General features: G+C 44.3%; 1 protein-coding gene across 4 annotated transcripts in view; it reads left to right on the forward strand.

The window, feature by feature from the left end:
• Positions 1-14,573: 14,573 nt before the first annotated feature.
• Fam214a (family with sequence similarity 214, member A) overlaps positions 14,574-16,703 on the forward strand; it is a 79,602-nt gene continuing 77,472 nt past the window's right edge. Inside the window, exons 1-2 of one of the 4 annotated variants that reach the window (XM_006511126.4) lie at positions 14,574-14,766; positions 15,421-15,537. In XM_006511126.4, coding sequence (XP_006511189.1) covers positions 15,522-15,537 — 16 coding nt within the window. In that variant the 5' untranslated portion in view covers positions 14,574-14,766; positions 15,421-15,521. Of the gene's footprint in view, positions 14,986-15,420; positions 15,538-16,703 lie in introns of all 4 variants that reach the window. The other 3 variants (NR_153342.1, NM_001359816.1, NM_001113283.1) reach the window with 3 other exon arrangements.

Below are 16,703 nucleotides of genomic sequence, written 5' to 3' on the forward strand. Positions count from 1 at the left end.
AGTGAGTCAAGGGAGTTGGAAGGATTGTTTGGTGGGTGGAGCACTCGCCATGCAAGCAAGGGGACCTGAGTTCAGACCCCCAGCACCTGTGAAAATAGTGCCCAAGCATTTGTAGCTGAAATCACAGTCCTCATGGGATGGAGATGAGATCACTGCAGCAGGCTAGCTAGTTAGAGTAGCTGAATGAGTGAGCTCTGGGTTCAAGTAATGGAATACCTCAGTATAGGGAGAGTGACAACCATCATCAACTTCCAACCTCTGCACGCATGTATACATATGTGCACATACATACCTCACCGCCACTTAATGTGACACATTCAAGCATGCAAATAAAAGCTCATACACGTGAGCCCACATGGACACACAAGGAACATGGACACACAAGGAACTGAATCATGTTCTCAGATCAATTATCTAAAGTAATCATAGTTGAATTCCGTTCCACTCACCCTTAAAGCATCTATTGACACCCTTTAGGGATTCCAAGGCATGTAAGAGAGTTTCTCCCCATGAGGTGTTACTATTGAGCAAGCAAAGGCAAGTAGGTCAACCAGGACTCAGAAGAGGATGTTAAAGGGCATGTGTGATGTGCCCTAGGAAGGAGGAAGGTAAAGAAGGAAGTGAGAAGGAGGAGAGCTAGGAGAAGGGAGGAGGAGGAGAGACTAACTCATCCTAAGTGGGCGGGAGAGAGGACACTCCTGAAATTGGAGAACTCTGGAAGATAAAACGGGAGTTGTCCATGGTTGGACAGGCTTTGCTGGATCAGGAAACACCAGGAGCAGCCAGATGAACCAAGTGGCCAAGAGCCAACAGGGACCGGAGGTGGCCAGAACAGTCTTTATTTATTTCTATTTTTCCTGTAGCTACAAGAGCCAAGTACTGATGGACAACTCACCAGAGCTTCTCTGATTCTCCAGAAACCTACTGACTTTCAGAAGCAAATTGAGTAGTTTGCTCTTGCCTTCGACCTCTGGCAAGGGTGCTCACACTGAGAACTGTGGGATTTAGCCATCTGATGCTGTGAGTTACCAACACCCAAGGAGTCCAAAGATCATTTCGAGGAGGAGTGACTTCTATCGAGTAGAAAAAGTAAACAAAGTGCACACACAGACATCCCGGACAGCATGGGCGAACACGGGCCTTGCTAGCCATGCTAGCTATTTAAGAAACGGGGGCAGGTGTACTTGAGTTGGCCCAAACCACACAACAGGAATTTTTTTTTAATGTGGTACGGGCATAAAATGAAATTCTGTATAGAACCAGGGGTTATTACTCAGCAGCAGAGATCTTGCTTAGTGTGTGAAGTCCTGGGTTTGGTCTGAGTCCACATACGAGAAAACAGGAGAACCTGGTCCTGCATCCTGTACACTGGCAAGCGCTAACGAGCTTTAGGGCATGGTACTGACAAGATCAAGCCAACAGAGATTTGAAGTGACTGTCACAAAGCTTTAAAGACTTTTCTGGCTTTGAGTTCCTTTAGCATCCTGGTGAAGCCTACACACTTCAGAGACTACAACTTTATGAGTTTTGTTCCTTTTAAATTTTGTTCTATTTGAAATAAGATTTCATTCAGTAGCTCAAGCTGCCTTGGAGTTCATGATGAAGCCCAGGTTGGCCTTAAAGTCATGGCCATCCTCTTGTTTCCTTCAAAGTACTTAGATCACAGGTGTTGGCTGCTTGGCTAATATTATTTTTAAATGTATAAATCAAAATACAAGATGGATATGATAGCATATGTCAATAATCCCAGCACTTGGGAGGCAGGGGTAGGAGAATTAGTAATTTAAGGACATCTTTGGCTTCATAGAATGTTTAAGGCCAGCCTGAGGTACATAAAACTCTCTGATAAACAAACACATACATACATACATACATACATACATACATACATACATATTAAAAGAAGGTCTAGAAAAAAAAGATTAAAAGAAACACAATCTCATTTGGGTGATTCCAGCACTAGGGAAGCAAAGGCAGAGGCAGAGACTAGAAGATCTTTGTGAGTATGAGTCCAGACTTACCTACATAGCAAGTTCCAGGCCAACCAGGATTACATAATAAGACATATTAAAAAAGAAAGAAAGAAAGAAAGAAAGAAAGAAAGAAAGAAAGAAAGAAAGAAAGAAAGAAAGAAAGAGAGAAAGAAAGACAAAGAGCCAATGAGGTGGTTCAGCACTTGTGATGGTTTGTATATGCTTGGCCCAGGGAGTGGCACTATTAGAAGGTGTGGCCCTGTAGGAATAGGTGTGGTCTTGTTGGAGTAGGTTGTCATTGTGGGCATAGGCTTTAAGACCTGTAGCCTAGCTGCCTGGAAGCCAGTATTTTCCTAGCAGCCTTCAGATGAAGATGTAGAACTCTCAGCTCCTCCTGCACCATTGCTGCCTGGACACTGCCATGCTCCCACCTTGATGATAATGGACTGAACCTCTGAACCTTTAAACGAGCCCCAATTAAATGCTGTCTTTATAAGAGTTGCCTTGGTCATGGTGTCTGTTCACATCAGTAAAGCCTAACTAAGACAGCAGGTAAGGATGCTTGTTCCCAGGCCTACCTAAATTCAATCCCCTTGTGGAAGAACTAACTCATAAATTGTCCTTTAACACCCACAGACATAATATGGTACACATACACATATACTCACACTTGCACACACTTGAGTACACAATTTTTTTTTCAGAAAGCCAGTTCATTTCTAAGACTCTGTCATAAACTTTTAGTGGGTTCCAATAGTCACCTGCCATACTCAAGTGCACAAAAATTAATGTAAAAAAGTTTAAGGATATACAAAAATGTTGCTGAGTCCAAATAGCCATGACAACATCCCAGGGCAGGGGTGGGGGTGGGGTGGGGGTGTTGATTTTGCTCAAGCTTCTGTGGCTTTCCATCTATCTGGTTGGATGGTGTGATGGAGCAGAACAGATCACTGTATAGAGAAAAGATGCAGAGGAGCAAGGGAACAGGAACCAGTTAGGACCTTCAGGGACTTGCCTCTGGTAACTTACTCCTAGCTAGGTTTCCTGATGGCTCTACCACCTCCCAAAATAGTACCATCATCTGGGCACTGAGTGTTCAACTCATGAGCAAGTTGGGGACAGTTCATACTCAAACCATGACACCAGCTCTCTTCTAACTCACAAACTCCTGATCCTACCCACTGCCTCAAGTGCTAGTACTGAAGTCCAGTCAGACTTTGTCTGGGCCACTGAGACCTCCTAACAGGCCTCCTATCCTGTTCTCTGCTTGTCCCCACTATTTGGTCTCAGCAACAGGACAGTAACTAACACAGAAAGATGGGAGGTGGCAAGGTAGACGGCAGAGGATGACTGGAATTGCTCACTGAGGCGTCTAGCTTGGGTAAGAGGGAGGATGGCAGACCAAGCCATACCAGGTCATTCAGAGACTGTAGTCAGAGGCCTACTAACCTGCTCTTTGGGTTTGCCCTTGTCATGCTGGAGTCTAATTTCAACATAGCAGCCAAAATGACTTCTGCAAAATAAGTAGCTCATGCATTGTCAAAGTCACCTCAGTTGACACTGAGTTCCCATGTGATCTAGACCCCCATCACCTTCCGACCTCATTTCCAACTCTCTCCTTCACGCCCCTTCACCAAGTGTTCTCCGTCATTGCTCTTCTTAAACACATAAGGAAACACCCTGGCCTTGAACCTTTGCAGGGAGTATTTTATGCCTCAAATACTTCTTTCAGAGAACCCAAAGCCAAACTCATTAACACACCAGGTTATATGCACCCTTGGCCACTTCAATTCACCCCAGTGAGACCTAGTTTGACAATGCTATCTGAAAAAGCCTTTTTAGATTAAGGGAGCAACTCTATGTCAGAGCGTATGCACAGTGTGCCTATAGTCTTCAACACAGTTAAGTGGGAGGAAGAAGAAGAGGAGTTAGAGGAAGATGAGGAGGAGGAGGAGGAAGAGGAGGAGGAGGAGGGAGATGAGGGAGAGGAGTGGAGAAGAGGTGGAGGAGGAGGAGGAGGAGGAGGAGGAAGAGGAGGAGGAGATCTTGCTTGAGATAGCTGGTAGGTCTGGAGATGAAAAGGTTCTCAGACACTTGGAATGTGAATTTAGCAGCTGATCATCATAGAGACGTTAATTAGCTGGTCTGGAACTCACTGTGATCCTGAGCCCTTGTTCATCCTGTCTCTACCTTCCATGTGCTGGGATTATAGGCATACAGCACCATGCCTGGCAACAAAAAATGTTTTTCTTTAGGTTTTCAAGTTTTTTTTTTTTTTTTTTTAACTTGGTAGGGCTTTTCTTCTAATGTTTTGGCATTAGTACTGTTGAAAATCAGTGACATTTGTGTGTGTGTGTGTCACTGTTAGTTTATCTTGTCCTTTTTTGTGTTTTATATTTTCTAAGTCGTTTAATGCAAAGATGTAGGTCCAATTTCCAGGAATTATTTGATCCCGATAGAGAAATGTTAATACCTGTTTTCAACCTAAACAATCACGTATCAGAGACTACTGAGTTAGGGCCTTAAGAAGCCCATGCAATGGCTGAGGTGGTGGCTCAGCTAGTAGAAACCTTTGCTTAGCCTGCACAAAACCTTAGGCTCTATACTAGCACTGCATAAACTAAACATGACAGTGCACATTCTAACACTTGGAGAGGGGGTAGAGGAGCAGGAAGATCAGAAGTTCATTGTCATCTGTGGTTCCACAGAAGTTTGAGGACAGCATAGGATATGTGAAACTGCTTCAAGAAGAAAAACGAGGAAAGGAAGAAGGGGTTTAAGAAAAAGGAGCAGCAGCTGCTGCCACCACCATGCAGAGGCCGATAGCCAAGTTGTAAAATTTTATGTTGTAGAGGCTGTGTGTTGGGGGGAGGGGTGTTACTTTTGTTGATATTGTTTAATTCCGGACACCCTGAAGCTCAGGCTGGCCTGAAATGCACTGTATAGCCCAGGCTGGCTTCAAATAGACAGCAACTTGCTCTGTTCTCTTGAGTTTAGGGATTGCAGACATTTTTGCATTAAGACAAAAAGCAGTCATTGTAGTCAGACTTTTGGCTACTTTGTGTGTTCTTTTGTCTTCCACCCTTCTCCCCTCTTTTCTTCCACTCTTTCAACCCCCTAACACTGGATAGGAGAGAAAAACAAAAGGATAGAGGGAAAAGGGGGGTGGCGCTATCCTTAGACTACTTCCTACTGATTAGGAGTGGTCAGTTCCTTGGAGCAAGTTTGGTCTTCGAAGTCAGGCTATATAATTTCTTCTTGTTTCTTCTTTGCCCGCAACTACTTTACAAACTTCAACCAACAGTAACTAACAGCCCAATAGCAGCAAGGCTGCCTCCCAGGGTCCTAGTGTTTATATACCCTCTGAAGAGTCCCAGAATTCCAAACATCACCTGCTTGCAGAAACAATTTGCAACTGGCAACTCCCCCCCCCCTCCCAGCACGAGGCAAGACACAGCTGCTGTAGACAATCAGAAGCAGCTCCACAGCCCACACCTGGAATTAAATTAGTATTTCTGTGTTTTTGAAGAAACCAAAACTCTCACTACAAGACATGCTATGTAGTACTCTTAATTTAGAAGCTTTGGCTAATTTATTGAACAAAAGAACGGTTTAAATGGTTGAGATACACACATAATGCAGGCCCACTTAAGTAGTATTCTTTTGTAAACCTGATATTGAGATATATATATATATATATATATATATATATATATATATGTATGTATGTATGTATGTATGTATACACACACACACACACACACACTTATGCATCTGAGACAGAGTCTCAATATGTAGTCCAAGCTAGTCTCAAACTCATGATCCTCTTGACTTTGCCTCCTCAGTGCTGGCTGAGAGATGACAGGCATGCCCCACCATGGTACTCTCAGAGATCTTTCATAGGAATAGGTATAAAATTTCATCAACTGTACTCTTAGCCCATGATGGTCATTTATTTGGCTTCTGTTCCCTTTGATCAGACATGTCAATTCTTTATATGGATTTATGTGAACAGATTCTACACTGTTAAGCAGTTCTGAACTCTTGTAATGTCCTCCTAGATTTTTGAGAATCTCTATGGATTGCACAGGCTAACCTTGAACCAAGTCCCCCTGCTTCAGGAGGACTTATAAAGTTATAAATAAAAAATGTCATAATTAAAGTGAGCAACGCTCATCTCTCTCATCTCTAATGTTCATGTTCTCTTTGTAAAGCGATACAGACATTTAACTTGCAATCTATTTAGTTAAAAGCGATAAGAGAATTCCCACAGTGCTACTATAGCAGCTAGATTAAGTCTTGTGCAGCTATTAGGAGTTTCAGCATTTAGGGATTTGGTTGTTTTAGAACGTTTGTACAAATCTGAATGGTAGGATATAACCAGCAGCACTTATAGTCCCTTGAAGCTCAAATAGATTAATACCTAGTGAGTCTGAATAATTATGAATCACTTAACAGGGTTACCCTAGTGCTACACCCCAAACATCCAATGCTGCACCCCAACTCCTCCACACTGTATCCCAACCCCCTGAGTACTGGTACCCAACTCTCCTGAAGTCACTTTATCTCCTCTGGGGGAAAAAAAAATTCTTAACTACGTTGGTCTAAGAAACATAGCATTTAGATTTTTGGCTTGGCCACTTAATCACAGCAGGGTCATCTTGGAATGCATCAATGTCAGGTCCTGGACATTTCAATTTTACCCGAGCATCAGCTCTGGTCTCCTCCATCTTCCTTAATCTAGTTTAATGAATTACCCATCTCTTTATTTTTCAGCCTGTTATCTTGGGCAATCCATGCCATTAATTTTCAGTTTATCTCGTTCATAGAATGAGGAAGGGTGACTTATTACTCTCTGGATTCCCATTCGTTTATCAGTGTCTCGTTCCCATCGACACAAAACGCTAGACTAGGAAGGGTTATCAGCTAACTCATCCTTTTGATTTCTGAGAATTTTATCATGTTTTATATTACTAGTTCTACTGAGGGACCACCTGAGCTAGGGGCTGCAGATTTACTGAGGCTGCTTTCTGCTCCTTGGTTTGTTTCAGGTGTGTGAAGTTTTAGAAAACCCCTGGCTAAATTTTATGGTGATTGTGGAAGGATTCTAACAGGAGTCTTGATAATATGTTGCGGAGGCAATGGATATATCTAGAAAACCAGGTACAGTTAACAAAAGCAAATGAGTACAGATCCCAAGGATCTGAGTTCTGCGAAGTGGAGGCTTGTCCACAGGACAGACACACAGACTATGTGCTTCTGAGGACCAGCCCTAGGAGGCAGGGATCATATCAATCTTGCTCACTACTAAATTTCTAACTAAATTCCAGGTGTCAAACACTGCAGGCAACCAGACAGATCGCTGACTGAATAACAGATGTGTGTAGAGAACTAATTTAGGAATGTATTTTAACTTTTTCACTCATGACTTGTAACTGTGTAAAGTTGTTTTACTGATATCTATTTCCTTGGACATGGTCACATTTTATAGAACAGCTGACCTTTAACTTATGATCCTCCTGCCTCAGACTCCTTAGTTCTGGATTACAAATGTGGACCACCACATCTGGTTCAGATGCTCTCAAGTTTCAGGTATCCAGTGTCCGGATGTCCAGGCTACCCTTTTCATGGGGGTTTGGTGGAAAGATTCATAGGGTCTTAAAGGGAAGACACAAGATGCTCAGTAGGTGCAGCATCCAAGCCACCAAACTACAGACCGCGTCTCGTTCTCACCATCTATAACTGGCACTTCCAGTAGTCTACGGTGGAAGCTCTTGGATTAGGAGTTTTTGGTAGCAAGGCTGGAGAGTGGATCAGGATTAAAAGCACTGGCTGTTCCGGGTTCAATTCCCAGAACCCACATGGCTGCTCACAACCATCTGTAACTCTAGTTCTAGATCTGATATCCTTTTCTGGCCTTCATGAGCACTGCATGCACATGGTACACATAAACACACGAAGGCACACACTCATACACATGGAATAAAAAATGAATAGCAAGTAACTTTTTCCTTTAAAGATTATTTGGTGGGGGTAGGGGGTGGAGAGATGGCTCAACGATTAAGAGCACTGACTGCTTTTCCAGAGGTCCTGAGTTCAATTCCCAGCAACCAAATGGTGACTCACAACCATCTGTAATGGGATGCAAGGTCCTCTTCTGGTGTGTCTGAGGACAGTGAAAGTGTACTCACCGTACATATAAAATAAATAAAATCTTTAAAGATCACTTGGTATTCTTTGAGAACTAGGTGCTGTTGCCCCTTACCCTGTTGGCTACTCTCAGGGAGGGCTCTGTGTTAGAGAGTGAGCTGGTACTAACTATGCGTATCTGGAGCACATCCCAGCTCTCCCACCACCACCATCAGGAAGAATGTGTGTACCTAGTACTTCTTTAGAGTAATGTACAGGCACTAAGCAGTGTAACACATGCCTCTGTGTCTCTAGCCAGATACTAACCAGTGTAACATATCCCTATCTGGTTTAGCAAGTCACTAACCAGTATAATCCATGAGTCTTTGGCTTAGCTGTCACTAACCGGTATAACACACTCCAATCTGGATTAGCAAGTCATTAACCAGCGTGATGCACTTCTATCTGGCTCCATTCTTTAGCAACAGGCCACTCTGCAGGCCACCAAAGTTGCACAGGGTTGCTTCAGGTTAGATATTGATCCTTGGATCAATCCCAGTGGCCAGGGACATCAGAATCCTGGCATGAAGGGAGCCACAAGCCAGGCAGTATTTTGAGGCATCTTGCATGGATGAGTGCTACATACTATTTATGGCCATAACCGGGGGCCGCCTTGTGCTCATGTCAATAACCCAAACAAGCCATGCTGACTTCATTACACACCGCATCTTCACAAAATGTCTCCACTCTGAGGCATTCACTTGATGAATAGGACATGGATGCCCAGGCCTGCTTCCTGGAATCATCTTGATGCTTTCTGAGAAAAAGCTAGACATGAGTCAGAATTTACTGGGAGGAAACGACATGTGGCACAATGAAGAAAGAATTCTTCCACAGACATTTCTGAGTGCAAACTTCAGAAATCTTGTAGTTTTCAATCCCGGAGGCATTCCCAACACACCAGAAAGCATCTCTGAAGTGCATCACTCTTAGAAAAATACTTCCCGCAAAATTTCTGAACGTTAGATTTTCCCCAAAGATTTTATTTTTGTTTGTGTGTATGCGCCTGTGTGAGTATGTGTGTGTGAGTGTAAGGGTGTGTGTGTGTGCATTTGTGAGTGTGTGTTTGAGTGTTTATGTTTGAGCGTGCGCACCTGCCGTGTGTGTGTGTGTGTGTGTGTGTGTGTGTGTGTGTGTGCATGTGTGTGTGTGCATGCATGTGTGCCTGTGGGTGAGTGTAAGTGTGTGAGTTTGTGTGAGTGTAAATGTGAGTGTGTGCATGTGTGTGTGTGTCTATGGAGGCCAGAAGAGGGCATCTGATCTCCTGGAGCTGGAACAACAGGGTGCTGTGAAGTGCTTGATGTGAGAGCTGGGAACCAAACTCCAGTCCTCCCCAACAGCGGTCAGCTGCTCTCCTAGCTGCTGCACCATCTCCAGGCTCAGCACATTAGATTTCTCCTGGAACATTTCACCAGATAATGGGATTTAGTACAAATGATAGCAAATTCCTAAAATAATGTTCGGTATAGTCTGCTCTTTGCAGAATTACACCACACTGGCCTCATGTGAAGTAGCCATCATATCCATAACAATAAAGTAAATTTCCCAAACGTGAATCATTCACTGACTGCTTCCTGTCCCCCTCTTTGCAAAAGCAGTTTCAAAAATGCTCTATGCATGATGTGACAGCCTTGTGATGTTCAGTTCTTACCTTAGTTAAAGTCTCTGCTGCTGCTGAGGTCACGGAGCGCCATTTTTTTCTAGATGCCTGTCCATCTCTTCTTCTACTGTGGAGTCACCACCATGCGCTTAGAGACCACAGGTCCCAAGGCAGAGTATTTTTCTGTTTCTGAACATCTATTTAGATGCTTTCGGTTTTCAAATACAATGTATCTAAGCAGAATCCTCCTATTCCCCCCTTTCCCTTCTTCTCCCCATCCCTCACCAGTCAACTCTTCTATTTGAATCACTTTTTATTTTTTATTTTTTTTGGTTTCTCGAGACAGGGTTTCTCTGTGTAGCCCTGGGTGTCCTGGAGCTCCAGGCTGGCCTCGAACTCAGAAATCCGCCTGCCTCTGCCTCCCAAGTGCTGGGATTAAAGGCGTGCACCACCACGCCTGGCTTTATTCTTTATATTTCATAAATGCATAAGTGACATAATCAGACCTACCCCGTCCCTTTCCCCATGCCTGTCCCCTTCACAACTCCATTGCATATCTATATCTATATCTATATCTATATCTATATCTATACCTGTATCTGTATCTATATCTATATCTTCTATTTAATTTATTAAAAGTAGGTGCTTAGGGGCTAGAGGGATGGCTTAGTGGTTAAGTGTGTGTACTGCTCTTGCACAAGCCCCGAGTTAAATTCTTAGCACCCACATCGGGCAGGTCACGACTGCTGGTAACTCAAGCTCTAGAGAATCTGAAACCCTCTATTGGCCTCTTGGGCACCTGTGCTCACATGCACACCAACTCCTCCCCCCGCCCCCCCCCCCCGAGACACATAATTAAAAGTAAAACAAGCCTTTAAAAGAATATGGTTGGCACACCAAAAGAGTCTGTTCTGCCACCGAGTCTCTTTACACCCGTGGTTAGTGCTGTTCGTTCCATAATAGCGAGACTGCAGGTCCGCCTAGATAAACTGATGCATAGGTAAAGAAAATGTGGTACGTACACATTGCTGGGACTTTATTCAGCCAGGAAAGAAAAGTGAAATTTGCAGGAAAACGGAAGAAACTAAAAAGTAAATCAGATTAAATAGTCCAGGCTCAAGACAGCAAATGCAACATGTATTCGTGGATGGCAACCATGGAATGATACCCATGCTTGACCTCTGACCTCACAGACAGGCTCATACATGCCACAACACAGAAACCTCCCATGGTTCAGTAAACCTGCAGAATAATTAAAAGTTGCCATGGCTTTAAATTTAGAGGCTTTTGTGTGCCTAGGTACTACAGTCACTTCTGCAGGCAAGAGCTAGAACCATTTCTTACTTCCTTATACCTGTGGTCACAGAGAGTGGACAGTGTCACAAAAGGACAGACCAGCCAACCAGTGTAAGGAAAGGCATAGGACTGTTTATAGAAGCTGGGATCTTGGCTATGGCTCTACGATTCTTTACTTTTAGAAGGAAATAGACTTGGTGAATTTAATGAATGACCAGAAACCATTTAGAAAAGACAGCTTACATTTTAAAGAAGAAACCCACAGAGTTTGGTCTGTCTGCTGTTAGTTACCCTAGAAGACTATATTTAGCCACACATTCTAATTAACATTTCATGTGTATTTCCATATACTTTATGATGAAAAAATGCTACCAAATGTCCTATTTAAAAGCATATATTTCTGGCACAGTGGCACACAACCTGTAATAACAGGACTCAGACACAGAGAAAAAGGACTTTAGGTTCTATGTCAGCCTGAGTTACATAGCCAGACTCAGCCTCTAAGCAAACCAACAAAGTGTATTTGCATTTGACGAGTCTTAAATATTCCTTCATGAATGTCCTTTAGCTATAAATAACAGAATTACTTTTTTAAAAATTGTTTTTATTTAATGCATGTGGGATTTTTGCTTGCATGTATGGCTATATATCACATGTGTGCCTGGTGCCCTAGAAGGCCCTGGGACTGGTATCGCAGACAGCTTCCATATGGGTGCTGGGAATTGAACCTAGATCTGGAAGAGCAGTCAGTGCTCTAACCATGTCTACAGTCCATAGAATTACTTAAAAAATAATGTATGTGTATGAGTGCTCTGCTGCATGTACACCTGCATGCCAGAAGAGAGCATCAGGTCCCTTTATAGGTGGTCATGTGATTGCTGGGGATTGACTCCTGTCCTCTGGAAGAGCACCCAGTGCTCTTAACTACTAAGCTATCTCTCCAGCCCTAGAATTACTTTTGCTATCTAGAGTTTCATAACATTTTCAACTGGTTAACCATAACGTTTGCAGAATTAAAGACCTTCATGTTTTAGTGACCACTCTCTGGACTCCTGGCCTCTTCTTCATCCATGGCTAAGTTCTTGCCTGTGTCTTCTTTGTCTTCATATCCCTTTCTTCCAGCAATGGGATCTCAATACAGATAACCGTTCTACCATGGAACTCATCTCCAGCCCTTTCATAATACGTTCTGTTTTGGTTTTTAAGATAGAATCTCAGCTGGGTGAAGTGGCACACGCCTTTAATCCCAGTACTCTGGAGGCAGAGGCAGGCAGAGTTCTGTCAGAGGTCAGCTTTGCCAGGTCTACAAAGGAGGTTCCAGGACAGTCAGAACTACACAGTGAGATCCTCTCTTGAAAAACAAAGCACAAAACCAAACCAAACCAAAAAACCTAGAATCTCACTCTGTGGCCTTGGTTGACCTGGAATTCATTGTGTGGTTCAGGGTGGTTAAGGCTAGGAACAAACTTACAACAATCCTCCTGTCTCAACCCCAGAATGCTAGGATTACAAGTATTCTCTGAATGTGTTCTATTTCTGCATGTAATTATATTTATTATTGTGAAGGGTGTGTGTGTGTGTGTGTGTGTGTGTGTGTAGGCCAGAGAACAACTTGGGGGAGTCAGTCTTTTCTTCCACCATGTAGGCCTAGAGCTGGGTTGGTTGAACTCAGACCTCTAGGTTTGGCAGCAAGCACATTTTACCACCTAAGCCATTTTGTCAGCCCATTTTTTCTGTTCTTTATATGTCTAACAAAATAAGCCTGGGATAGGGGGTGATGGGTCACACCTCTTGTTGTGTCTTCATCTATATTCCACAACATTCTACATATTCTACAATAGCTGTTGTCTGACTCCAGATGTTGTGCTAAATTAAGTATTGCGGACTATCTATGACTGTTCTGTATATCTTCCATTACCAAGGTTAACCAGGAAGTGATCTCAAAACAAATCAAACTTTTGCCCCGTTTTTAAACCACATAAGACCTTATTAAATAGTACCCATGGGAAGTCTACCAGGAGTTAATGTTTGTAGCCATCACTATATCAACAAAGTCTTCCCATTGTCCAAAGGCCTACTTCCCACTGCCAGAACATCCCAGTGACTATAGTATTCGTTTGCTCAAACTAGCTTTGGAGCTAAAGTTAATAACTTCAGTTGTATACTTTATTTTATTGTACATGTCTAATCATCTAGAAAATATCACCTTTTCACAACCTAAATTTCATATATTTGATCTGAAGCAAACAAGTGATGATAATGATAATGACAATGACCATGGCTGGAGAGATGGCTCTGCAGTGAAAAGAGTTTGTAGAGGACCTGTATTCTGTCCCCAGCTTACAACTCTAGTGCCAGGAGATCCGACGCCCTCTTCTGGCTTTTAGATGAACTGCATGCATGTAGTACACAGATAAACACACAACTACCCATACATATAAGTACCGTTATTTTATTTTTAGGGTCTTGTGCATGCTAGGCAAGCACTTTACCACTGATCAGTAGTCCAAGCCTCACACATACATGAAAAATAAAATCTTTACATTATCATCATCATCATCAACAACAATAAATAAAATTGCCAATCTTGTGCTTTACAAAAACTGTGGGTTAAAAAAATAACCCTCTAAAAATGTAGAAACGGAAAACTATAGAGAGAGTCGACCACAGATGATCTTAGTCCTTCCTGTTGTGATTCTCATATGCAAAAAGAAAAAAAAAAGGTTCTTAAAAAAGCATGTTTTTTTCCCAATGAAACTAGACCCTTGCAATTTTGTACTTCTTCATTTGGGTTTGCCTATAAACTGAGTGGCTAATAGCTGCAACCCTTGTTGCTTTTTTTAGCTACAGCAATTCTTGACATCTGTTTGTGTTTAAATGATGACACAACATCAGAACACGCCGTGTCATCGTGTCACATTGTTATAGCACAACAAGAAAATTACAGCTCCCCAACAATAACATGGTGTCAGAAGTGTCCGCTTGGCGGTGAGTCAGTGCTCTAGAAGTTACAAGCTATTTTTAGCTCATCCAGTGCTTCTGAAGCTTGGGTTCTTAAGTCCTAGAGATGCAGAAAATCTAGGGGTGCAGTGGGAACAGGCCTTCCTTGGTTTCCAAGTACCCTTCTCTGGAAGGTATGGCTCCCCACCTTCCTGTCCTGGCCACATCAAACACGGATTCCATTGGGAAATTGCATGCATTTAAGGCTGGATTCCCAGTTCTTTTGCGCCAGGCCAGCATCCCTGTGGAGGAGTAGAAACTATAATTATCTTCCCGTCTGGGGTAAGCCCTAGGTTGACATCTCCCAGGTGACCCCAATGCACCCGGAGCGCAGTTCCTTGGCTGCTTAGGCGCGCGGTGCAGGCAGTCCCTGCGGGTCCCTGGGTCCTCTGAGACCCTTATCCGGGAAGACCGGTCCCCAATCTCCAACTCCAGGACGCGCGGCGGCGTTGCCATAACAACCGGCGCGCGCAGCCTCAGCGGAGGAAGTGACGAGAGTGGGTTGGCTGTTGTTGGGACACGTGACCAGGGTAGTGTTTTGACAGGGCAAACAGTGAGAGAAAGAGTAAAGAGCGAGCGAGCGAGGCGGGCAGGCAGCGGGGACGGTGGATGCGCGGGCGCAGCGTCTCGGCGTCTCGGCGTCTCGGCGGCCGCGGGGTAGATGCGCGCTGCGCTCGGGGAGGCGTGGCTCGGAGCACGGAGTGTGATGTGAGCGGCCGGGCGGCCGCAGAGAGCAGTGCCGGGAGGAGGAGCGAGGGGTCCCGGAGGGCGGCGAGCGGGCGGGCCATGGGAGCCGTTCCCGGGTGGGTTGAGCCACGCGTGGGTCGGCGCGGCTGAGGACATGCCCAGACTCTGCTGCTGACCGGCTCCGGCTGGAACCCGGCTACTGAAGCCTCGGAGGGGCTAGCCAGAGGGGATCCCCCGCAGGTGAGGCCCGGGGGGCTGCGGGGGCTGCTGCGCCCGAGCCCCTGCGGGGGTGCCTCGGTGCCCAGAGGCTACTGGACCGAGGGCTGCCTTAGCTCCTGTGGCCCGACTCTTCCTCCTCTGTGCCTGTACCTCCAGGGCATAAATAGATCCTGCTGGTGCTTCCGAGACGCTGTGTCAGAGGAGGACACCTTGGCCTGGAGAGCCCAGGGGCGGGGAACAGGGGTGCTAGGCCCGAGGACGCCGGGGGAGGCGGTGCGCAGACTTGAGCTGCTTTTTTTCGCCTTTCCTTCAGACCTGCCCAGGGTTCTGTCACCGCAGGTCTGCACCAGGAAGAGGCCCAACTTAGTAGTTTTCTTGCAAGATCCGGGGGAATTAAGACCCGTCTTTCTTTTTCTTTCTTATTTTTTTTTTTTTATGTTTATTTTGCTCTCTTAGCGTTTGGAAAACGAAGCAGAAGCCGTTGAGTCAGCCGTGTGCCGGTTGGAAGAACCCACACCTGTGTTTTACAGCACTTTGGGTGGAAATTGGATGCCAAAATGAAGCCAGACCGAGGTAAATGATTTATTTAAGTAGAGCTTGAGTTGTGTTTTGTTTCTCTGTCTCCTTCGGTGTTAACCTAATTTTCCGCAGGATCAACCATTCCTGTGTCAGACGTGACGAACTGTCTCTCTGAAGATACCAGACGCTGAGGGGAAAAAAAAGATGGACTTATGGAGTAGGTGGTTAAAGTCAGATGGGAAGGACCTGTTCTTAGAGAGTGTTTAGCAGGATGAAGGGGTCAAAGGAAGTGTTTGTTAGTGGCCACAGGCTTAGTATCCTTTTTAGTTGCAGTTCTTCAATTTTTTTAGGTGAAGTCAATCCAACTTCAGAAAAGTTTGTCAACTTTTGAAACTTGAGTTTGAACTTGATAAAAAGTAATATTTGTAGCCATTTGCATTTCATTCGCTGTTTGTTTGGGGTTTTTTTGGTGTGTTTTGTTTGTTTGTTGTTTGTTTTATAGATAGGGTTTTGTCAAGTTGTCTAGGCTGGCACAGGTCTTACCATGTAACCCAGGTAGGCCCAGAAGTCCCTAAGGATCCTTTTGCCTTCACCTGAAAAGCAGCATTACAGGCAATGTACCACTGTGGCCCCTCATTAGTTTTATGCTCTAAGGGAATTCCAATTGTTTTCAGAGTTCCCCAGCTTGAGTCTGTTATAGACAACTAGGGCCCAACTTTTCATTCTAAATCTGTATTTTCTACAGGTTTCAGATCTAAACCCTGAGGCTCTTTGTAGCCTTGGCTGTCCTGGAGTTCTGTTTGTAGTCAAGACTGACCTTGAACACACAGATCTGTCTGCCTCTGACTCCCAAGTGCAGTGATCAAAGCCTCGGGCTGTTAAGCCCGGTTCTAAGCCCATATTTTCAAGACTTAGAGAAGAATGTACATATCTTATTCCTCTCCCAACCCTGGCATGTGTTTTGATTGAAAAACAAAGGTTGTCACAAGCCCAGGAGATGGCTCAGTGGGTAAAGGTGCCACCAAGCCTGATCTGAGTTCGAACCCTAGAACCTACAAGATCCGAGAGAATCGACTGCTGAAAGTTGACCTCTGACCTCAGCCCATGCACATTTGCACACAGTGTACACAGAGACCCAATAACTAAATATTTTTAAAATAAATAAGAAATATCTTGAAAAGAATAAAAGGGTGTCACTACTACCCCAGTCTAGCCTACAG

This window comes from Mus musculus, chromosome 9, assembly GCF_000001635.26.
Source record: "Mus musculus strain C57BL/6J chromosome 9, GRCm38.p6 C57BL/6J".
NCBI classification, from domain to species: Eukaryota; Metazoa; Chordata; class Mammalia; order Rodentia; family Muridae; genus Mus; species Mus musculus.